Genomic DNA, 25,484 nt, shown 5'->3' on the forward strand with positions numbered 1-25,484 from the left:
CCCAAACAAAAACTACAACTTCCAGCATGTTAGACTATATAGTAGTTTATAGTGTTTCCCAACCAGGGATGCCTCCAGCTGTTGCAAAACTACAACTCCCAGCATGCCCAGACAGCCATTGGCTGTCCGGGCATGTTGAGAGTTGTAGTTTTTGCAACAGCTGGAGGAATGCTGGTTGGGAAAATCTGGTATATGTTATGGTGCAAAATTCCGGGAGTTGGTTGGATAAATACCGGCTATTGCATTGCCGGTATTTTTAATATAAAAATACTGGTAGGGCATCCAAAATACCAGTCAGGTGGTCTATTTCAGATCCATTAAAAGCTCACAAAACAGACGTTTAAAAACGAACACAGGTTGACACATTTTGGGGGCTTACCCCTTAGTCATAAGCCTTTCACAAATGTAGAACTGCATTTGAATTGAGCTGATAACGTGGTCATTTTTAACAATGTGACGTAGGACAGATGACACTGGTTACAATGTGATTAAATAACAATAAATGTGTAGGTAGAACACACTCTAGAGCCCTCCATACTGTAGCACATGAAGCCACGCCCCTGGTCCGGCAGGCTGTCATTGTTCCTGACAGCTGGGCAGCAGGCCCACGACCAGCCTGTAGTAGCCCGTGAGTGTGTGGGAAAAGGGCGGCAACATCATCAGCTCCTAAGTATAGCCATCCAGGAATAAATAACAAAACAATGCGCCGAAATCCCCGGATGTTGTTTTCAGATTTGTCCATACCAATAAAGTTCCTCACATAAAAAAAAAAAAATCAATATTAATGACATCTGCGACCCCGTTGCGCTCCCTGCAACCAACCTTGCCAAAGAAAAGGCATCAAGCAAAGAGGCGCGTCAAATAAGGTTGCAACGCCCAATAGGAAGCACGAACACAAACCCCGGCTTTGCTGGCGGCCAATAGGATTTCTGGTTGCGATGGCGATGGGCGTGGGTTTACGTGAAGCGTATTCAGGTTTGTATGCGCTTCTAAGAGGAGGCGGAGGGAGCCGGCGGCGGAAGGGAATCTCCCGCCATTTTTCAATCCCTGCTTTTCTTCTGTGTGTGAGGGTTCAAGGCGGGAAACCAGTGGGGGCTGCTCGTGTCAGGCAGCTTTGCCAACACTTCTCCGCGCTCGGCTGACACGGAACGGGCCGTCCGGTGACTCCGGAGCCACGCACCTTCGCAGCCTGCTCTTGGGATGGCGCCTTTGCTGGGCCGCAAACCGTTCCCGTTGGTGAAGCCGCTTAGCGAGGCGGCCGCGGAGGGGGACGAGGTCTTCGTAGTGGAGCACACCAAGGAAGCGTTCAAGAGCCGGGAGTATCCTTTATCACCTAGGTTACCCGTGCGATGGCCAGCAGCAGCAGTGTCGGTACAGTGTATCAGGCGGCCGGCCGTGCGAGTAGCTACTATGGCGGAGATCGCGATTCTCGGTGTAGTCGTCTGTATAGCGGTCCCCGCTGCCCACATACATCGGCTCATGCTGGATGTTAGTGGGAGCGGCTTTTGCCGGCAGAGGCAGCCCCATTGTTCTCCTGTGTGGGCGCCGATACCATGGCGTGAGCTCCGGGGATCGGAGTTAGTATAGGGGATCAGTGTAGAGTGGGAGTTGGATCCTATTGTAAGTGCTACGTATGTAGGGATCTCATCACGTTTCTACTCACTGAAGAGTGGAGATCCTACAGTGGTTGTGATACAAACTATGGGAAAGTTGTGTGAGTTCATGTAAATAACTCCGGATGTTATCTAATCCATACTGATGATGTGCTGCAGAGTTATGTTGTAATCTCTTGTCTGATTTGTTCCGCATCATATTAAGGTTTAGTCCCATATCTGAATGTCAATGGTATTAATTCTGGATCCGGTGGCTGTTGTTACCCTGGATTGGTCCAGAGGCTGAATACAATGTTTGTTGAATCTTTGTAAATCCAGCTGTGAGTTTTTCTAACAAATAGAAAACACCTGATGAGTTTTTAAATAAATGAATGTGTATAGATCTCCCTATTACACAAGGCAAATATTGGCCAAACAGAGGGATTATGTCCCAGTGATCACCCAGCAAATGCTAAATCCTCTCCTGATGGCATGGTTTTAATCCTCAAAAAATCCTGTACCGTAAAACGTTCCCGATCACAATCGAATGAATTGGCCATCGATTAATGTGTAGTCTGGTAAGTCATTCCACTTTATATTAGTTTTTCTTAGAGAAGTCTTTAAAACCCTGGACTCACTGCTAAGGGAATTGGATCAATTGAAAAGAGAAATGACTGCAAGACTAAACAAATCAATGGCTGATTCATTCCCTTTTAGGTCATGTGATCTTCAATCAATGATCCATGATTTGTATCAATAGGCTGCAACATGTGTTGCCAAAAATGTTGGGCTGTTTACCCAATGGTGATATCTAGGACTTCATTCTCATTAAAATATTGGTGTAACTGATATCTATGCTGGGCTGGCACCTGTCTCTAATTAATGGTCCTTGTATTTCCACTTTTTCCGTTACTCTGTGGGTTGGCTCAGTAATCTGGTCATGATGGCCTTTGTGACCACCTCAGGGATGCCAATCAGCATCTCTCCAGGACACACGTTTTCAACCTCTGATCTGTTGGGGAATCCAGGCTTCCCACCATGCCTTGGCAAAGATGTAGTTTTATAGCATCCATAAGATCACCAGTTACATTAGATGAATGATCAGCATCTGTTACTAAACTACAGCTCCCAGCATGCTGTCCAGGCATGTTTGGAATTGTAGTTTTGTGACAACTGCAGTTCACAGGCTGGGCACACTGCACTAGATGTGTCACTACGTTTCTTGTGTTATCACACTCATTTCTCTATGGTATTGTGTAAGAATTAAGGCATGCACTTTTAACAGCCAATATTACATTATTGACCGAATCAACTGACTTGAGATCAACCGATGTTGTGTTTATGCTGGTAGTCAAACAAGAAGCATCTGACATCTTGGATGTCGTCATATCTGACCCACTGATACAGACTTTCACACTCTTCTAATGTCCATGGCTGGCTTTACTCAATCTTTACTTTTCCACTGTCATGGCTGGGTAGTTGGTAAGAACAGATCAGTCCCTGCAACCTGAGTAAGGCTGGGTTCCCACTACGTTTTCTCCCATACGGGAGCGCATACGGCAGGGGGGAGCTAAAACCTCGCGCTCCCGTATGTAATTCATTTCAATGAGCTGGCCAGAGTGAAACGTTCCGTCCGGTTGGCTAATTTTAGCGCCGTATGCGCTTTTTCCCCGGACCTAAAACTGTGGTCAACCACGGTTTGAGGTCCGGTTGTAAAAGTGCATACGGCGCAAAAATGAGCCGACCGAACGTTTCACTCCGGCCGTCTCATTGAAATGAATTACATACGGGAGCGCAAGATTTTAGCTCCCCCCCCCCCCCCCCCCGCTGCATGCGCTCCCGTATGGGAGCAAACGTAGTGGGAACCCAGCCTTATAGGGTTTTGTATTGATTGAGCTATAAAATAAGGCTGACTTCTGGATTGGCTTGCCTTAGGTTTTTGTCACATTCCTGTAAATAGTTATTTAATGTAAAAGAAAGTTGTATGTCAAAGTTTGCTTCCTGACATTGACGTGAGTCATTCCACATCTAGAAGATTAGATTTGCGGTATGAAATCTCAAGTTGGTCTCTTGTTGTACTTCCTGGTTACTGACATCACAGCATCGAGGCCAATGAGTCATCGATGTTTTCATGATGCTGTATGCCTTTGCCTGTCTTGGCATGTTGGTAATTGTAGTTTTGCAACAGCTGGAGGCACCCTGGTTGGGAAACACTTCCGTATATACTATATTACTGTGTGTTCTCTGGACATAATTGCTGAATTTTTCCATAATTCAAAATTTCTGGTTTTGCAGTCTTCAGTATTTTTTTATTTTTTTTTAAATGCTGCTTGGCCTGGTCCTAAAAGAAATTCTCACCCCTAATATACAGTACATTATGTATTGGTCTCTTTTTCTCCTTAACCACTTGCTTGTAGGGAATATGACGCACGGTTACAGCAATATGCAGAGCGGATTTGGACATGTAAAAGCACAGGTAGCAGTCAGCTGACTCACAAAGAGGCCTGGGATGAAGAACAGGAAGTGGCAGAGTTGTGAGTAGCACCTTAATGTTATTGGGTTACTAATGGGGTTTTCAGCTTCAGTTTGGATGTATTCCCTCTCACCTGGTTTAAAGGGGTTGCATTGAAGCAGAGTTGAGCAAAACTATAGTTACCTGACCAGAATTTGTCAGCAGTTGATTTGAAGTCTTGAAAAGTAATTCTGCTTCCAGAGTGCCATGGTTGTCTGGAAAGGGCTGTAAAATGGATCCCATTGATCTCAATGGGATTTTTCTTACAGTCCTTTATCACCCGTTTGCACCCATTCTGTTTGTAACCTGTTATTTTTGACGGCCAAAAGACATGCAGAATTTTTTGGGCTGTCAGAAATAACGGGTGAGAAACGGGTCTTTTAAATTTAACAATGAAGTCTATGGTAAACGGTTAAACCTTTTTAATGTTATCTGTTTGCCCCCGGTGTATACTAATCTTTATTTCTTCTGAGCATGCTCAGAAGAGGTTAAAGCAGCAGACTCCTGCAGTGCTGAGGGACTACTACCGTCATGGAACAGACTTGTTTCCTTGATGGGAGTAGTAGTTTCCTGGCTGCAGGTGGCTAGGGAGACATTAGTGCTTGTACTACTACCCCCATCATGGAACAGTCTGTTATATAATGGGGGTTGTTGTACAGGGGCTGAGGGATTGATCGTACTGGGTCTCACTTCTGAGAGCTGATGCGATCAGAAGTTATTAAGCAGGGAAGTGGGCGGCATGCTGCACTCCCCTGCGATGTATCGTGTGTTTTTAACTTTCATTTTTAAATCCCCCGCAGGGAGCCCTGAATGGCCGGTACCGAGGAGCCATTCAGGGCTCTCCGCAGGGTTTTTAAAATGAACATTGTGAGTGGCAGCGGGGGCCATATCTTAAAAGCACTGTGGGGGTCAAGATTTATAACGTTGGGGGGGGCGCAGACATATAGCCTATATATCTAGCCCCCCGGCGCATTAATAGACATGCCCGCCGCCCGCGCTATATATATATATATATATATATATATATATATATATATATATATATATATATATATATATATATATATATATCTCTATCTCCACATCCCGCCTGCGCATTTGTCACAATATGCCACCGCAGCGCTATGTGTGAAAAGTGTATCAGTGGCGCATATTGCCAGCAGCCAGGGGCCCGATGCTGCTGATATATTTTCATTCATAGTGCTGCAGTGGCATATGTATATAGATACGCAGGGGGAGGCAGACATATAGCAATATGCACCGCTGATAGATATACTATTCTCACATATAGTGCTGGCGGGAGTCATATTATAAATGTGCTGGGGTGGGCTAGATATATAGGCTATATGTCTCCACCACCCCCCCCCCCCACACACACAGCGCTTTTGATATAGATATGGCTCCCGCTGCCACTCACAATGTTAATTTCATCAAAAACCCCGCTCAGAGCCCTGATGGGGTCCTCGGTACCAGCCATTAAGGGCTCCCCGCGGGGCATTTAAAAAAGGAAAGTTAACACACGATACATCGCAGGTTTGCGGAGCTTGCAGCCTGCTCCCCTGCTTAACTTCTGATCGCATCGGGTCTCAGAAGTGAGACCCGGTGCGATCAATCCCTCAGCCCCTGTACTACAACCCCCATCAGACTCTGTTCCATGATGGGGGTAGTAGTACAAACACTAATGTAGTCTCCCCAGCCACCCGCAGACTTCTGCAGCCAGGGAACTACTACTCCCATCATGGAAACAAGTCTGTTCTATGATGGGGTAGTAGTATTCCTGGCTGCAGGAGTCTGTAGGTGGCTGACTTTTCATACTAACGGATGGGAAACTGATGCAAAAGGATGCCACAGAATGTCATCAGTTTGCATCCGTTAGTAGTATAGTCCATTTAGGAGGCAGTGACGGGAGAAAAACGGGACGGAAGTTAACGGCTGTGTGAGCCTAGCCTTAATCTTTGAGACTGCTGATTCAGTCTTCTTTACCCAGGAGTCCAACAGTAGGAAATGTGGTAAAATAAATATATACACCTCACTCCATCACTCTGCCTTGTTTACTTTGTCATGATGTTGTGTACCTCCATGTGCCTGTCTATGGCAGTCGTGTGCCGATAAACATTGTCGTCAGTTCAACAAAGCAGCAAGGAGCAGTGAAGCTTTGGTGGAGGATTTTATTTACTGACCCCCTGTGTTGTAGATTTAAGAGGACGAGTAAAATTGTATCTGCATTATGTTTATGTAAATTGTGTATTTCTGGTTATGAATATTCTGCTCTTATTACAGATTAAAAGAAGAATTTCCAGTATGGTATGAGAAGCAGGTGTTGGAGATTGTGCACCATAACACAATCTCCTTAGACAAGTTGGTGGACCAATCATGGATGGATATAATGACAAAATATGCCATTGATGAGGAGTGTGACTTTGAGGTATCCTGCACTTTAACTATACCCGTTATTTGTCTGTAGAGCACTTTAATGGGGTTCTCCGGAAAAAATTAAAATCGACTGGTGCCAGAAAGTTATAGATTTGTAAATTACTTCTATTTAAAAATCTTAATCCTTCCAGCACTTACCAGCTGCTGTATACTACAGAGGAAATTGTGTAGTTCTTTTGCAGTCCTTCCACAGTGCTCTTTGCTGCCACCTCTGTCTGTGTCTGGAACTGTCCAGAGCAGGAAAGGTTTGCTTTGGGGATTTGCTTTTACTTTGGACAGCTCCTGGCACACGGACGTGGAAATCCTTTCACCTGATGCCTGGGACATGCAGTTCCAGGAGCCAGGCAGGTAAATTTTTCATGCATTTAGCCCTGCTTTGGACAAGCAGGGTCTGACCTCTAATTTTAAGAACTGGTTCCACCGCTAATAGCCGGCACGCAGCGATTGCCGTGGCCAACTATTAACCCTTTAGATTGCCGCTGGCAAGCTAAAGGGATCTTATAACCATCCCTGGTGGGTACTGGGGGGGGCGGGGTGATACACTGTGGAGGTAGCCGGAGGGCTAACCTCTCATCCCATGGCTGGTGCAGGCTCAACCAAATGATCACAGATCACACAGGTCAATGGAGTTCTAATGAACTTCATTGATCTGTAGGAGTAATCTAATGACTAATTTTTAGTCTCCTAAGGGACTAATAAAGTGTGGTAAAAAAAATTAAAACACATTAACCCCCCCCCCCCCCCCCCAAACTATTCAAATATATAATATCCTGTACAGTAAACTTAACTATGCAGGACGTATATTTACGTCCTGTTGCGATATAACGCGGGATCACCCGGTGTTTCACTGCTCCATGCCGGAGATCCAGGCAGGAGCAGTGGAGCGCCGATAACACTGATCAATGCAATGCTAAAAAAAACAATTTAACCCCTTTAAGTTTAAATCACCCCCCCCCCCCCATTTCCCATTTTAAAAAAGTGTATATAAAAATAAGTATAAACGTGGTATCACTGTGTGCGTAAATTTTCGAACTAAAAATATTACTAGTTAAACCACACTGTCAATGGCGTACACTATAAAAAAATAAAAATTCATGTCCAAAATAGCATATTTTTGGTCACTTCTTATACCATAAAAATGAATAAAAAGCATTCAGTCAGATCAAAACAAATGGTACCGATAAAAACTTCAGATCACGGCGCAAAAAAAAGCCATCATACCACCCTGTATGCAGGAAAAATAAGTTATAGGGGTCAGAAGAGGACACTTTTAAACATATTCATTTTCCTGCATGTATTTATGATTTTTTCCAGAAGACAAAACCAAACTTATATAAGTAGGATATCCTTTTAAGCATATCAACCTATAAAATAAAGATAAGGTGTCTTTTTATTTTTTATTTTTATTTTTTTACCGAAAAATGCCCTGCGTAAAAACGGAAGCCCCCAAAGTTACAAAATGTTTTTATTTTTTTGTTTTGCCGTAGAATTTTGGGTAAAAGGACTTATGTCATTACAAAGTAGAATTGGCGCAAAAAAAGCCATCATGAGTCTGTAGGTGCAAAATTGAAACTGTTATGATTTTTAAAAGGTGAGGAGGAAAAAGCTAAATTGGAAAAAACCCTTAAGGGGTTAATGGCATTGACATTACCAAAAGTAAAAAACGACCAAAACGTCCATACAGCCAAATATACGGAAACATTTAAATGTTATAGGGGGTCAGAAAACGGCAATTAAAAAATTCTAAAGTTTAGAATTTTTTTTTCAAATTGGTAAAACATGATGCAAAGTAAACAAACTTAGTATTGCTGTAATCAGGGTGGCCTAAAATATCAAAATACCATGTAAGTTTGACGACAAGGGGAGTTCTTTGGGGGGGGGGGGGAATTTAGGGAAGAGTGTGTACAAAATAGGATTTTATTTTTTATTTCATGTCACAAATACCGTATTTATCGGGGTATAACACGCACCGGCCTATAACACGCACCCTCATTTTACCAAGGATATTTGGGTAAAAAAAAGTTTGGGTAAAATGAGGGTGCGTGTGTGCGCGTGTATACCCCGATATACCCCCAGGAAAGGCAGGGGGAGAGAGGCCGTCGCTGCCCGCTTCTCTCCCCCTGCCTTTCCTGGGGTCTAGAGCGCTTCTGCCGGCCCTTCTCTCCCCCTGGCTATCGGCGCCGCTGCCCGTTCTGTCCCCCTGACTATCGGTGCCGGCGCCGATAGCCAGGGGGAGAGAAGCGGCGCCGACAGCCAGTGGGAGAGAAGGGGCAGCGGCACCCATTGCCGGCGCCGCTGCCCCGTTGCCTCCCCCCATCCCCGGTGGCATAATTACCTGGGTCTGGTCCGCGCGCATCCCCTGCATCGTTGCTATGCACGGCGCGGCGCACTGACGTCATGCGCCGCGCAGCGCATAGCAACGACGCCGGGGACGCACGCTGGAGGCCTGCAGCAGCGCGGACCCGACCCAGGTAATTATGCCACCGGAGATGGGGGGAGGCAACGGGGTAGTGGCGCCGGCAATGGGTGCCGCTGCCCCTTCTCTCCCCCTGGCTGTCGGCTTCGCTTCTCGCTTCTCTCTGTCAGGGGGACAGAACTGGCAGCGGCACCGATAGCCAGGGGGAGAGAAGGGCCGGCAGCAGGGCTCTAGACCCCAGGAAAGGCAGGGGGAGAGAAGCGGGCAGCGACGGCCTCTCTCCCCCTGCCTTTCCTGGGGGTGTATCGGCGTATAACACGCACATAGACTTTAGGCTAAAAATTTTAGCCTAAAAAGTGCGTGTTATACGCCGATAAATACGGTATTTTATTTTTTTGGACCATATAATGGAAAAAGTGTCATTACAAACTTCAATTGGTCCCACAAAAAACAAACCTACATATGGGTCTGTAGATGGAAAAATTGTTATGGCTATTATAGGGCGAGGGGGGGAAAAAACAAAAGTGCAAAAACTGATTGAATAAACTAATAGACCTTATTTACATGCTACTTTGGTTAAAATTATTTTGTGTACCAGGACAAGTGGATTGTGTTCTTTTAGTCCCTTGGACAAGTGTGTTTTTATTTTATTTATTTTTTTTTTTTTATGGGTACTTAAATAGATTATGTAAAAAGAAAGGAAAACTGACAGATATTCTCTCCTGCACTATCCACAGGTACTGGTGGATAGTGCGGGAGACGCTAATTCCAATGAGCCCTACCTTGTCTGGATCTGCCCGGATGTTCTTCCGCAGTCGTAGTTTTATCTGTTGGACCAACCATTCGGACCAACCAGCGTGGTCCTGAATGCACGTTCACATGAATGAGGAGAGGGAGATTCAGGGGGCGGGGATATTTAAATTTTTCACGCGCACGAGCGCTGTGCTCGCTCTCTGCCTGTTTCCTATAGCGTTGTGCGAAATTTAAATATCCCTGCCCCCCTGCATCTCCCTCTCCTCATTCATTGCAGCATGCGAGCTGCAGTAGAGAGAGGAGACAGGCGGAAGCGAGCCCCGCCCAGGCTTCAGATGTTGCGCCTGCCGGTGCCGCCCACTTCCTGCCCTCCGCAGAGATCTCAACTCTGAGCTACCGATGCTGATCTAAAAAAGGTATTTTTATTAAAAATACAGGGATAGATGTAGTTAGTGTCAGGGACAGATGGGACAGATCAGGGAAATTTTAAGTGAGTGATAGCTACTCTTTGACTTCAACACCCCTGCTAAGACAGGTGTCAGCAGAGAGCACTGTGGTCAGACAGGAAATAAATACTTGTGTATACAGCAGCTAAGTAGAAGTAATTTACAAATCTGTTTAACTTTCTGGTACCAGTTGATTTGAAAACACTGTTTTTCACCAGAGTACCCCTTTAAAATTGTGTGTGTATAATACATTTACAGGTGATTGTCGAAAAGCAAAGATTTGTTAGGCACTCCTATATTTAACAAATTGTGACTGTGCATGAGGGTTCCCAGGCTAATTATATTTGTGCATTGCCATTTTTAGACTTTTGTTACAAATTGTTAGTAATTTCTATTTACCTTTTTCTTGTCACCCCTTTCCAACTCTTAGGTGGCTCCTGAAACATACACACGAGTCAAAATTGTAAAGGTTCATCCTCTGGACAAAGATGAACAGTCTATTGCAGAGAAGAAGCCTGATGGGGCTTGTGATTCTCCATCCAGTGACAAAGAGAACTCCAGTCAGGTCACCCAGGACATTGAGCTTAAGGAAGAGCCCAGCAGGAGAGACAGCCTGAGTGCATTAAGAGAAAGTACGTTTTTAGAGTTCTTGTTTGGTTTTGCTGACTACAAAGTATGCTATTAGAAGCTGCTCAGTAAACACACACACACACACACACACACACACACACACACACTCTCGATCTCTCTAATTTTTCAAATAAAATGTAAACAAAAATAAACACATCATGGTACAGAAACGTTAGCGCTCCAACAACCCTATATACAAAAAATAGTTTCTGTGGTCAGAAGAGGCATTTTTATTATTTTTTTTAAAATAAACTTTCTTACAAAAAAGTTATGTATTAAAGGTCTTAACCTTGGATAGTGGTGTAGTTGTATTGACCCACAGAATAAAGATAATTATTTATCGGTCGCTCTTCATTGGGGGACACCTTACAGATGGTATATGCTCTTGCCACTAGGAGGTGCTGACACTAGGAAAAAAAGTTGGCTCCTCCCTGGCAGGATATACTCGCCCACCTGCAGTGAGGAAATCAGTTTTAGCTAGTGTCAGTAGGAGGCAAGACACAAATCTGGGAGCTCCCCAGACCTTGTCGTTTATTTATTATTTATTTATTTTTTCTAGTAATTGACCTGATATTATGCCAGTCAGTAGTCTTGCCTGTTACTCATTTCATGGCTCACACTCTGTACCCCTCTGCTGGTGCGAGGTGACCGATGGAGTGTCCCGTAGTATACTATGAACCCATACCAGTAAACCACACTGTAGTCTGCATGGTTTTTCTCCGTCACTCTGACGATGTTCCCGCCCTGGATTTCCGGTTCCTCTCTACTGTGCAAGTTACCCGATGGAAGGACTCATTGTGGACCCATACCAGTAAGCCAGACCTTGGTCTACATGGTTTCCGCTGCCGCCTGTCACACATCACATGGTTGACTTATCTGCGGTTGGAGTTCGGTACCTCAATAGTGTGCGAGGTGCCGGACTGAATGACTTGCTGTCCACTATGGATCCATACCAGTAAGCCAGACAGCGGTCTGCATGGTTAACTACACTGCCTGTCACACATCTCAAGGCTGTATCTGCGACTGGAGTTCCGGTACCTCACCGCTGTGCGAGGTGCCCGACGAAATGACTCTGTCCACTATGGATCCATACTAGTAAGCCAGACAGTTGTGCATGCTTTCTTCTGCTGCCTGTCACACGGCTGATGTATTTGCGGCTGGAGTTCCAGTACCCCACTGCTGTGCGCAGTATAAATAGAACTGACCCAGCGTGTCCCATGGACACTACGGGATGTCAGGGATGCATTCCATGGCTCCTCTGCCTCCCTCTATTCCCCAGGGAGTGGGGTTTCTTGGCCTCTCCGCCCTCCCACCTATGACAAGGGGGCACAGTTATCGCCTGTCTGACTGTTCCCTATTCGCCAAACGCCTGGAGGTGTTCTTGTTCAGCCAGACTGTTCCTGTCTGTTCTTTGGACCCTTTCTACCTGTAAGTCACACTGTCAGCATTTTTCCTTCTCCACATTGATTCTTCTCCTGCGTCTGCAGCCTTGGTGTCTGGCACCATTAGGGGATGGGGTGTGGGCTTTTTTTTCTGCAGGTCCCAGGGACTTTCTCAGCAGCAGCATCACTCTGTTCTCCTTTTTTAGGTTGCATTGGTGGTCTGCTTGAGGCATGCCTCCCTTCCTGCTGGTCCCTGGGATGTCTGCGGTTTCTTTTGTGTCTTAAGTCTTGGTACCCCACTGCTATAGTGGGGTACCCATGTCTGTGTTCCTGCATATGCTAAGATTGCTCTGTAGGCGTAGAGCCCATACTTCCTTTTGTTCGGTGGGGTGAGCCTCGGGGCTTCCGATGATTTTGGTCCTGTGGCGGTTGAGCACTTCTGTTCTGAAATGGGGCCTGTTGGAGCGACCGTCAGTTCAGCCCCTCCCTATGCCTCCAGGTGTTTTTTCTGGGGTTTCTGGCTGGGGTGGCTCCAGGCACCTATTCGTCACTGTCTGGAATGGCTCTAAACATGTCTTGTATTTTTTGCCCAGCTCCAGTGTACAGTATTCAGATCACTCTTGGGGCCCTTTAGTCCCATTAGTCAGGGTGGTCTTTCTGTTCTGCACTCCTTCACTTCATGTTTTTACGGACACTTCATGTTTCACGGACATCTGTTTTCCTTACTCTTCAGGGGATCGTCTTCCAGGTGACTCTACGTCTCCAGTTTACTTGTCGGTCTCTCTGGTATCTGGGATGCCCCCCTTTTCAGGGTGTTTGCTGCTCCTTTCTTACGGGGTCCATGTCGTTCAGGTCATCCGCATTATGCCAGTATGGCTATTGTTGCCTTTGGGGTGCTCATCTCAGACCCCTGGGACAGGGGTTTTTGGGTCTGCGGCTGTTCAGGTCTTTGTTCTCATGCACCAGACCTCTCCAGAGCAGAGGTTTCTTGTCTCTATTAGGGATCGACCGATATCGATTTTATAGGGCCGATACCGATAATCTGTGGACTGTTATAGGCTATTTCAGCAAGGTCTCTACAGGGGAAGGCCCCTTCCTTTTGGTGTCCTAGTCCATCTCCTTGGACGGGAGATCTTCCGGGAGCTTAATTTCTGGGTCTAATTGGTCTCCGACCTGGGGACTCGTCTGCAGGCATGGTGGACACGCGAGTTCAGTCTTGGGACTGATTCCTTCTCTCTGGTGGGTTTTTCTCACCCTAGGGGACTGCTTTGGTACGTCCCATCAGTAAGGTGTTCCCCAATGAAGAGCAACTCGCCGTAAAATCTTTCTTGTAGCCTTCATTGGGCGACACCGCACCCACCCATTTCTTCATCTTTTTTCCGGTTCTTGGGTTTTTTATTCGGGATCCCTTTCGGGGGTCCTTTGGACATTTTTCTTTGTTGGCTTCTCCTACTGCTTTGTGACAAAACTGATTACCTCACTACAGGTGGGCGGGTATATCCTGCCAGGGAGGAGACAACTTTTTTTTTTTCTCCCCATTTTGGAAACTACACCCCTCACGGAATGTAATAAGGGGTACAGTGAGCATTTATGCCCCACAGGTGTCTGACAGATTTTTGGAACAATGGTCAGTGAAAATGAAAAATTTAATTTTTCATTTGCACAGCCCAATGTTCCAAAGATCTGTCAAACGCCAGTGGGGTGTAAATGCTCACCTCACCCCTGATTACATTCAGTGAGGGGTGTAATTTCCGAAGAAGGATCATATGTGGGGGGGGGGGGGGGCGCAGCACAGGGGCTTTGTAAATGCACATGGCCCCCAACTTCTATTCCAAACAAATTCTCTCTCCAAAAGCCCAATGGCGCTCCTTCTGTTCTGGGACCTGTAGTGCGCCAGCAGAGCACTTTACGTCCACATATGGGGTATTTCCTTGGGAGAAATTGGGCTTCAAATTTTGGGGTCAATTTTCTGTGTTAAAAATCATTTTTCATTTTCACGTCTAAATTTAACGCAAACCTGTCAAACACCTGTGAGGTGTTACAGCTCGCTATACCCCTTGTTACATTCCTTGATGGATGTAGTTTTCCAAATAGTATGCCGCGTGTGTTTTTTTTTCTTATTTTTTATTTTCATTTTTTTTCTGTTCTGGCACCATAGAGGCTTCCTAAATGCAACATTTCAGCAAAACTCCCAATATCCCACAGTTGCAGTTCCTGTGCATTCAGGAACCCTATACCAGTCAGCCAGGCGGTGGTCTGCGTGGTTTACTACATCGGGTCACCTACCATACACTTCCCACACCTTTGCGGAAGTTCAGGTAACAAACTGCCGAGGTGTAGTTCTGAGCAAGGGACCCTTGTTGCTCCATGGGCCTTTCACAATGCATCATGTAGTGGTTTGCAGGGTTCTTTTTTTTTTTTCCCAGGTCCCTCTCCACAGGCCTGCTGCTATTACGGATAAGGGTTGGTAAGCCACTTGCATTCGTAGTTGTCTTTGTATCTCCCAGGTCCAGTGTCCAGGGTTCAAATCCCTCTGGGGACACAACATGGCTCCTCCATGCCTCGAGGTGTTTTCGCAGGGTCCCTGGGGGCTCGTAGCCTTCATTGGGGGACACAGCAGCCACCCAGGTCTTCATTCTTGTCCGGATAGCTTTTTCCGGTTCTTGGGTGTTTCTCCATGATTCCTTTCTAGGGTGCTTTGGACTTTTCTCTTGGTTGGCTTCTCCTACTGCTTAGTGACGAAACTGATTTCCTCATTTCCAGTGGGAGGGTATATCCTGCAAGGGAGGAGCAGACATTTTTTTCCCCTAGTGGCAAGAGCATATACCTATGGTCTGTGTCCCCCAAAGAAGGCTGCGAGAGAGGTTTTATGATAAATACAAAAAATCGCCTTTTTTGTAACCCTTGGGGCTTCCATTTCTACGCAGTGCATTTTTAGGTAAAAATGACTCCTTATCTTCTGTAGACCCATACGATTAAAATGATACCCTACTTTTATATAGGCTTGATTTTGTCTTCTGGTAAAAATCATAATTACATGCACGAAAATTAATATTTAAAAATGTCCTTCTCACCCCTATAACTTTTATTTTTCCGCATATGGGGCAGTATGAGGGCTCTTTTTTTTTTTTTTTTTTTTTACGCAGTGATCTGAAGTTTTTATCAGTACCATTTTTATTTTGATCTGACTTTTTGATGCAATATTCTATTTGCAGACACTGATCAATGCTATGCCATAACATTGCATTGATCAGTGTTATTGGTGCTCCATTACTCCTGCCTAACAGTTCAGCCAGCTGATCGGGACACCGTGGTTTTACAGCCTGACTCAGCTGCCGAGAATGTTCTTTTTAACTTTAGATGCACCAATCAACTTTGATCGCGGCGCCTAAAGGGTTAATACCGGGCATCACCGATATCTGGTATTAGCCACGGGTCCCGGCTACCGTTAACTGCTGGTACCGACCTGATAATACGCAGGGACACCGCATGGCCCTGCGTTATATCACTGGAGTGGCCACATGGCGTACAGGTACGCCCTACGTCCTTAAAGGGGTTATCCAATGAACGGAATAAAAAAAAAAATTCAGATCAGCATGAGACATTAACCTTGCATCTATTCTACTGTTACCTTTTTAATTTCCTGTACATGGCTCTAATACACCTTTCTGCCCTCCTATTTGTTCCCTTCCCCACACGCTGTCTTTGTGCTAACTTCCACCTAACTTTTTTGTTTTCTGCCCCAGTTCCTTTGCCAGTCCCAACCCTCGGAGCTTTACTAAGCAGCTATTCCCATCCTGCTTCCATCTGCTGTACTATATAGCAATGATTCACAAAATGGGTGCCTCAATCTGTTGCAAAACTCCCAGCCTTCCCAAAGTCAGTCCATCTGTAAACCCCCACTTCCTCAGTTATCAGATCGATCTTCTGTGTCGTTGCTTCTGTGGGCGTTGCTTACATGGACTCAGACAGCATAAGTCACATGGTCTGTCTCAGGGTGGGGGCCATAGGCAGTTGTGGGAAGAAAGCAAAGACAGGATGGCTCTTTTTGCTGCATTTTGCACATTTTGTACTTTTTATAAAGCTCTGCAATGGAGCATTATTTTTAATAACTTGCTTAGGAAGTTATATTTATCATTACATGAGGGAATTAAATAAATAAATTATATTTTACTTAACTGGACTACCCTCCCAAAGAAGTGTTCACACTTTGCAGTAATGCTGTGGTTTTTGTGTCTTCTCAAATCCAGTTGCAATAATCAAGGATAAACCATGCAGCAATTGTATAAGCAGCAGTAAAAAGCAATGTGTGAACACAGCTAAACTGCATGTGTTTTAACAAGCATTTTTAAACGCATTACAAAGACTGTGTTATTGCGCTTTAGTTTGCCAGTTGTTTCTCTGTGCTAGCTTATTGCATAGATCAGTTATTAGCTGTAATTATATGTAATCTTATAATGGCTAAGTCCATATTTTAAAATTTATATATACATATATTTAACAGGTGACAGAGCAAGGCGCTCACCTCGTAAACTCCCTGCAACCTTGAAAAAGGAGGAGAAAAAATGGGCTCCACCTAAATTCTTGCAACACAAATATGATGTGAAGTTGCTGAATGAAGATAAGGTGAGATTATGCTCCTGTACATCACAGTAACTTCTGTAGTGTAAAACAGTAGTGTTTTTATGTCCTTTCTATAGTATGTGTGTAACTTGTCTGAGACATGCTGATGCATTGAAATGACATGACTATTTTAGGTTGCAAGTAGAGAAGTTTTAGTTGCAAGTAGAGTAGGTTTTGTGACAATGGGGGATTTATCAAAATTTGGAGAGTAAGAATGCAAGTGCCCGTTTCATTTTTTAAAGTCTTTTTAAAAATGATAGAAGCAATCTAATTGGTTGCTATGAGCGACTGCGCCACTTCTCTACACAGGTTTTATTCTTCCCCAATAGACATAAAGGGGGGGGGGGGGGGGGGGGGGAGCTGTCACAAATGAGTTGTGCGTAACTTACATGCTAAATAGTAATTTTCAATTTTTTTTTTTTTTATATGTAATCTGTTGCACTTTAACATTGTTGCAAAGCAACCTTATGTTAAACAATTATTTGTGATGTCACCAATTTAAAGGTGGGGACTAACGTGATTTGGGATAGATACAGATATATATTTAGCTCTAGGAGGAAATAAAATATGGTATGTTGTGTTTTTAATATTGGTGCCTGTAATCATTTGCTCGTTTGTTCAGATTGTCAGCATGGTTCCTGTGGACAGCCTATGGCGGTCTGAACGACCTCCAAATAAAGAGATTCTTCGATACTTCATTCGTCACTATGCGCTGAGAATAGGAACAGGGGAGAATGCACCCTGGGTTGTTGAGGATGAGCTGGTCAAAAAGTACACTCTACCCAGCAAGTTTAGTGACTTTTTACTGGATCCCCATAAAGTAAGTAAACAGAAACCTATAATTGACAGGTTCTTTTGAAAGTATTGTCTATTAAAGTCATATCTAAATTTTGCTATACATGTGCAATGTACAACTTTTTAATGACTTTTCTCTTATGAAATTTACTGTTTTTCAGAGTGGTCTGTTTATTTGCTTTATCATTTAGTTTGAAACACTTATAGCCATTTTAATAACTTTCTCCACTTTGACTTGGATAAACTAGTATTAAAGGGGTGTTCTAATCTCTGGATAGGGGATAAGTGATCATGATCTGATCTTAACTGTGGACCGAAGTCTCAGCTCAGAATGGAGGACCAACTTGGAGGTTTCACTCTCCAAAACCTGAGATGATTAAAAACTAGCTACATTAAAACTGTGAAGGGTGCTGATTGGCTAAATTTATTTAAATTTTCTTTAGTAAATTTTGGACAATTAACACGGATGTAACTGTTTCTTAATTTTGGGACAGTGATGGATAATAGTAGAATTGGACATTAAAATGGAGCACTGTATCTTAGGGTACGTTCACACTGAGGAATTAGGAATTTCCACGAGTAATTCCGCTTGCTTTTTCCTCTCCAATTCATACAGCAGTGAAAATCCCAATAGAGCTGTGCAGAATTTCTGCCCCTCAGTTCACACTGAGGAATTTCCTCAAGCAGAATTCTGACGAGGAAGTCTGTTCCGCTTGAAGAAAGAACATGTTCTTTCTTTCAGGCGGAATCAGTGTCTTACTCCCATAGAGATCAATGTTTATTTTTTTTTTCCATGCCGAATTGGCGTGGAATTCGCGCAGAATTTCTGCATGAAAAAAAGAGGAATATATATTCTCACCGTTGTCGGTTTTTTAGGGCCGATACCGATAATCGGTGGAGGTTAGGGCCGATAGCCGATATTCCAGTATAAGTTATCGGCTATTTATCCCCCCACGACACCGCTGCAGTAGATTGATTTAAAGCGGGCGCTTTAAATCAATTCACTGCAGTGGCTTTTGCGGTGCCATAGGCCGCCGCCACCACCCGCTTCTCTCCCCCTACCTGTCAGGGTGGTCCGGGCCATCCATCCTTCCTGTAGTGTCCGGCGGCATTCCGGGTGGAGGGTGAACCGGTCCGGGCTGTCCTTCTCCGGGGGTCATCTTCTCCACTCTGGGCAGGCTCCGGCCTAGTACGCTGCATAGACACCGCTGCGCAGTGACGCCCGTGCGCAGCGACGCACCTGACGTCATGGCGTAGCGGCGTCTATGCAGCGTACTAGGCCGGAGCCTGCCCGGAGTGGAGAAGATGACCCCCCGGAGAAGGACAGCCCGGACCGGTTCACCCTCCACCCGGAATGCCGCCGGACACTACAGGAAGGATGGATGGCCCGGACCACCCCCATTACGGGTAAGTTTAATTTTTTTTATTGACTCGGAGGGTGGTGGAGGGGCCTGACCGGTATACCGCCCAGCACTACGGTGGGGGGTGTGACTCGGTGGGTCGGGGGGGGGGGGAGGGGCGGTCGCTGGGCGGTGCAGCCATTATCTGCTTATCGGCAAGTAAAATACCGATAATGCCCAAAATCGTGATTATCGGACGATAAAATCGGCCATACCGATAATCGGTCGATCCCAAATAAATATATATATATATATTACACACATACACACATACACACATACACACATACACACATACACACATAGATGTATACATACACACATACATATATACATAGATGTATACATACACACATACATATATACATAGATGTATACATACATACATACACACATACATACATATATACATACACATACACACATACATACACACATATATACATACACATACACACATATATACATACATACATACACACATATATACATACACACATACATACATACATACATACACACATATATACATACACACATACATACATACATACATACACACACATATATACACTCCTCCGCTTGAAAAGTTCGTTTCTGCGTGTGGAATTCCGCTCGAAATCTGAGTTCTTGTGGAAAAGTAGCAATATTTTGAGGCAGAAAATTTCTGCTTGCTTTCTGCCCCAATTCCTCAGTGTGAACATACCCTTAGGCCAGTGTTTCTCAATTCTAGTCCTCAGGGCCCCCTAACAGGTCATTTTTTCAGGATTTCCTTAGTCTTTCACAGGTGATATAATTGTGGTGATGCCTGATTCACTGACCATAATTATGTCACCTGTGAAAGACTAAGGAAATCCTGAAAACATGACCTGTTAGGGGGCCCTGAGGACTGGAATTGAGAAACACTGCCTTAGGCTATGTTCATATGGCAGAATTTCTGCAGTAAATTCTGCACAAATTTATTCCCCATTTTCTTCACTGGTATTCTTGCAGCGAATGTCTGCTTTGTGAATGGGACAGCGGAATCCCATTTGAAGTGTATTGGCTATAAATTTATGCAAAATTCCATGGAGAAATTCTGTTGTGTGATCATAGCTTTTAGAGTTTAGAGAAAGTGGCCCACAGCTCAAAAAAGGTTCCGTTATCACCCCTATTATTCTCTTGACATCTTGACCATTAAATAGCATTGGTATAGGCTTATGCTATGGCCTTAAAGGAGTAGTGCAGTGAAAAATAACTAATAGCAGGAAGCCACGCCCCTCCATGTATCTCTATGGGGTATATGGAGGGGGCGTGTCTGCCGGTGGTCTGCACGCCCCCTCCCAGCAGACTGCCGAGGCCCCGTTAAGGAGATCGCAGGGGTCCCAGTGGGCAGACCCCCTGCGATCTAAAACTCATCTCCTATCCCTTGGATAGGGATAAGTTTTCTTTCACTACAGAACTCAAGTTTAATGATTTCAATACATCCCACCCCCCATCCCAATGCTGTTAGCCATTTTACAGCATAGCGTTACCACATGTTATGTATCTATAGCCAAATTCTCGCTTTAAGCGCAAAAAAACTGGTCACAAAGCCCAGTGCCACATTATTTGTATATTGTGAGCCAATCCTAGCCAGGTGTTGGGTGCTGTATATTCGGATGTTGTATTTTCATGTTACCAGCCACTATGGTGTGCCAGAGGGGTTGATATGACTAAAATAAATTATCCTGGATAAGAAAAACAGCTGATTTATTCCTTTAACAGCACCCCACCTGTTGTGAGATCAGTTCTATTGAAGTGAATGGAGCCAAGTTTTAATACTGTGCACAACCGGAGAACAGGTTTGGTGCTGTTTTTTGGAAAAAGTTAGGTCTGTTTTTCTATTCATAAATAATCCCTTTAAAGGGGAACTCCGATACATGAGTACTTATCACCCATCCATAGAATCCTGTGGATAGGGAATAAGTGTCTGATCGCAGGGGCTCCTACCACCGCTGGAGATACAGCATTCATGTATCTTCCTCTCTCCCATAGAGATACATGTAGGTGTGTGTGTGTAGGCCACTATTTTGTGTGGTGGTCGACAGTCATCTATGCACAAAACTGAGGTAGCTTTATTCATGAAGAAAGACTGGTTGCAGGGCAGGAGATTGAGGGGACTCCAAACGATCGAATTCTCCGCGATCAGACACTTATGCCCATCCACAGGACTCTGTGGATAGGAAATAAGTACTCATGTACCATAGTTCCCCTTTAACTTTCTGCAGTTTTTATTGTTAGTAAGAATAGGATGGCAATGCTTATCAGGCTAACTAAAATTTGAGGGTGTCACCATATCATTTTGTCTTGGGGGATCCCCCTCTCCCCATGTTTCCTGCACTCAGCAAATGTGTATTGAATAATTGACCTTTAAAACCAAATTTTGTACCACTGTTATGTGATGCATGACTTATTTTGTTTTCGCCTTTTTAGTATATGACAACGAATCCAACTCCAGCTACTAAGAGGAAAAGCTTAGGATCTCCTGACCAAAAACCATCAAAGAAAGCAAAAAATGTAGGCGATAAAAATGCTTTAAAAGGCAAAAAATCCCCACTTAGCCCAACTTCATGGTGTCAGGTAAACCTGAAGAAATTTGCCCCTGGCTCTCCACTACAAGGGAAGTATACTGAAGAGGAGCTTCAAAAGCTAATGAAGCTTGTGAGTCCTTCTAAAGTGAATGCCAGCCTCAAGAAGAGTGCTGCTACAGGGAAAAAGAAAAGTGGAAAGACCCATGTAATAAATGGGCAGCAAATTCGTTCCCCTAAAAAGAATGGAAAATCCAAACTTAAGCAAATGACCTTATTAGATATGGCAAAAAGTACACCAAAATCTGCCCGTACACCAAAAACTGGTTCCTCTACTCCTAAGTCAGCGAGTAAGTCACATAAGCGGCTTCCTGCAGCTGCTCTCCATCTAATTTCTTACTATCGAGAGAACAAGAACCGTGAAGACCGAAAGGCTCCCCTTTCTGCACTAATCTCTAAGGTGGCCAGAATTCTTTCTGATGAAGACCGGAATAGACTTCCTGATGAGCTTAGAGAATTGGTGCAAAAACGGTATGAGCTTCTTGAGGAGCGTAAACGTTGGGCTTCCATGACTGAAGCAGAAAGAGAGGAGCACATGCAGAAAAAGCGTGAGGCACTGAAAGCTCGCCTCAAAGAAAAAGCTCGGGAACGGAAGCAGAAAGAGAAGCAAGAAAGACAAGAGAAACGGAAAAGGTTTGAGGACCAGGAACTGTCTGGAAAAAACCTGCCAACATTTAAGCTGGTCGATACCCCTGAAGGTTTACCAAATACTTTATTTGGTGATGTAGCTATGGTGGTAGAATTTCTGAGCTGTTATTCTGACTTGCTGCTGCCGGATGGCCAGTACCCTGTTACAGCCGTTTCCTTAATGGAGGCTCTTGCAGCTGAAAAGGGCGGTTTTATGTATCTGAACAGAGCACTTGTTGTGCTTCTGCAAACACTCCTTCAAGATGAGATAGCAGAAGACTATGCAGAACTTGGTATGAAGCTATCTGAAATCCCTCTCACATTGCATTCCGCTTCTGAACTCGTTCGCCTCTGTCTGCGTAAGTCTGATTCACCAGCTGGAGAAAGTGAAGTTTCTGATAAAGGAGATGAGGAAAGTGAAGGATCTGCAGTCTTCCAGGATGATGAGGTAGAAGACGAGTTCATGGAGAAACTGGAAAATTCAGAGTTTTTTGAACTTACAACAGAAGAGAAACTTCATATCCTTGCTGCTCTATGTCACCGTATTCTTATGACTTACTCTGTTCAAGATCATGTGGAAGCTCAGCAGCAGCGTTCAGCTGAGTTGTGGAAGGAGAGGTTAGCTATGCTAAAGGAGGAAAATGATAAGAAACGTGCAGAAAAACAGAGAAGAAAAGAGCAGGGAGTCAAAGGTAAAGACGACGTCCCTCAGCCTAAACAGTCTTCTAAAAAATCTGAAAAGGCAAGCATAACAGATCAAGCAGCAGAGCTCGAGCCAGAGGATATGGTGAGTGCTGTGAAGAGTAGGAGGCTTCAGGCAATGCAAGCCAAGAAAGAGAAGGAAGAACATGAAAAACTTACAAAACGTAAGCATTGTGCTGCAACGGGGTCTTTGCTTTTAAGTATTTGCATTATATGGGAGCCCCACCAGTTTTAGATGCTCAAAGTAGAATTGTGGTTTAGCTGAGTGATTAAATGTTTTCCTAAAAGTATATAGCTAGTTCTGGAGACTGTGAATTGTAACTATTGAAACCAGGTTAGGACAGCTCTCCTTCGACCAAACCACTGCCCTGTTTAGTGACTCTAGCACTTGTGACAGATCATGCTTTTTATACTTGGGCTATGTTCTCACAGCAGAAAGGCAGATATTCTGTAGAGCCGGCGCCAGCGGAACATGCTAGTGCTAGGAGCACTCAGGGGTCAAGCTATCTCCATAGACAGCAATGTATTTCCTAGCGGATTCCACAGAAAGAATGGACATGCCAATTCTTTCTGTGGAAGCTGGAATCAGAATTTGCACAGCAGATGTTTCTGCCGCGTAAATTCAGTCACGTGCATGGTGCAGCAGAATCTCATTGAAAACAATAAGACTCAGCTGCAACAGAATTTTTATTAGCAGAATTTTTCTCCCGAATTTCATGCATAAGTTCTGCTGTGCGACCATAGACTATAGTGGTGTGAAAGTTGGCCTGTCTTGTTTTTTTTTTTTTTTTATTTTTTTATTTTTTATTTTTTTATTTTTTTTGTCATACATTTGTCCCTTTTATGGATATAAAATTCAGCTAATATACCTTTTATTAAGCCAGTGCAGTAGTGTGTTTAAAGTGGTACCTTTGCTCACTGTAATGCTGTGTGGAGTGAGGAAAGTGCAAAAAACACAATTTTGCTACTTTTGGGAGGTTTTGTTTTCACGGGGTGCACTTTGCGATAAAACGGCTCTTTATTCTGTTTGCCAGTACAAATAAAACTATCTGTCTAGATACAGTGGTCCCTCAACATACGATGGTAATTCGTTCCAAACGAGCCATCGTTTGTCGAATCCATCGTATGTTGAGGGATCCGTGCAATGTAAAGTATAGGAAGCTGTACTCGCCTGTCCCCGTTGCTCCGGACCAGGTCCTCACCACTCCCGATGCTGTCCCGCTGCTCCGGTGTCTTCTTCGCGATCCTCCGGTGTCTTGCGCATCTTCTGCAGGTTCCGGGCCTTGCTTTCTGGTGACGTTATTACGCTGCTGCGCCGGCGCGGCGTGCGTAGTGACGTAATAACGACGCCGGAAAGCAAGGTCCGGACCCTTGAGAAGATGCGCAAGACACCGGAGGATCGCGAAGTGGACCCGGAGCAGCGGGAATAGGTAAGCGAACCTGCCAGGGATGCTTAAACTGCTATCCGACAGCAGCTTAAGCATGTTGCGCTGTCGGATAGCAGTTAATGCGATGGCCCCGACATATAAAAGCATCGTATGTCGATGCTGACATCGACATGCGATGGCCTCTGAGAGGCCATCGTATGTCTATTTTATCATATGTCGGGGCCATCGTAGGTCGGGGGGTTACTGTGTGTGTGTGTGTGTGTGTGTGTATATGTGTATGTGTATGTGTATGTGTATGTGTATGTGTATGTGTATATGTATATATATATATATATATATATATATATATATATATATATATATGTGTTTATATATTTTTTTTTATTTTTTTTCTCAATTGGGGAGACTTATCAAAACCTGTGCAAAGGAAAAGTTGCCCTGTTTCCCATAGCAACCAATCAGATTGCTTCTTTCATTTTGCAGAGGCCTTGTTAAAAATGAAAGTGAGCTGATTGGTTGCTATGGGCAACTTTTCCTTTGCAGAGGTTTTGATAAATCTCCCCCAACGTGTGTATGTTCCTGCATCAGATATTAACAAGAAACTTGGCACACATGTTACTTATATGTCAACAACAAACAAAGGATAGGGGATTTAACCCTTACTCACCCCCCATTTGTCAGCGGCAGGGTTTGTTTAAAGGCCCATACAAGTCAATGGGAAATATGTTAGTGCATAACTGGATATATTTTGATAATACTTGGTCACTTGTTACTTATATGTCCACTTAAAATATAGGATAGTTAATTTAACCCTTAACTACCCCCATTTGCGGGCTGCGGTCAGTGAAGCTGATGAGTGACTTTCTCTGCCGGCTTCTCTGCGCAGCATCACGGATCTCACTTTTCATTTCCTGTAGTCGCCACCGAAAAGTGAGATCCGTGATGGCGCACAGAGAAGCCGGCAGAGGAAGTCACTCATCAGCTTCACTGACCGCAGCCCGCAAGACCCCCCCCCCCGCCTGACCTGACCTGCCGAAGTGCAGACAGGTAAAGAAAGGGGAAGAGTGGTCTTCAACCTACGGACCTCCAGATGTTGCAAAACTACAACTCCCAGCATGCCCGGACAGCAGTTGGCTGTCCGGGCATGCTGGGAGTTGTAGTTTTGCAACATCTGGA

The 25,484-nt window shown here is 44.5% G+C and overlaps 1 protein-coding gene across 1 annotated transcript in view; it reads left to right on the forward strand.

Moving 5' to 3' along the window:
- Positions 1-411: 411 nt before the first annotated feature.
- The window catches only part of BAZ1B (bromodomain adjacent to zinc finger domain 1B), a 74,298-nt gene continuing 49,225 nt past the window's right edge, over positions 412-25,484 (forward strand). The window contains exons 1-7 of the mRNA XM_056558644.1: positions 412-1,319; positions 4,010-4,126; positions 6,385-6,529; positions 10,583-10,784; positions 16,669-16,790; positions 17,410-17,607; positions 21,437-23,084. Of these exons, the coding sequence (XP_056414619.1) occupies positions 1,201-1,319; positions 4,010-4,126; positions 6,385-6,529; positions 10,583-10,784; positions 16,669-16,790; positions 17,410-17,607; positions 21,437-23,084 (2,551 nt within the window). The 5' untranslated portion in view covers positions 412-1,200. The remainder of the gene's footprint in view (positions 1,320-4,009; positions 4,127-6,384; positions 6,530-10,582; positions 10,785-16,668; positions 16,791-17,409; positions 17,608-21,436; positions 23,085-25,484) is intronic.

The sequence above is a fragment of the Hyla sarda genome, chromosome 2, assembly GCF_029499605.1.
Source record: "Hyla sarda isolate aHylSar1 chromosome 2, aHylSar1.hap1, whole genome shotgun sequence".
Classification (NCBI taxonomy): Eukaryota; Metazoa; Chordata; class Amphibia; order Anura; family Hylidae; genus Hyla; species Hyla sarda.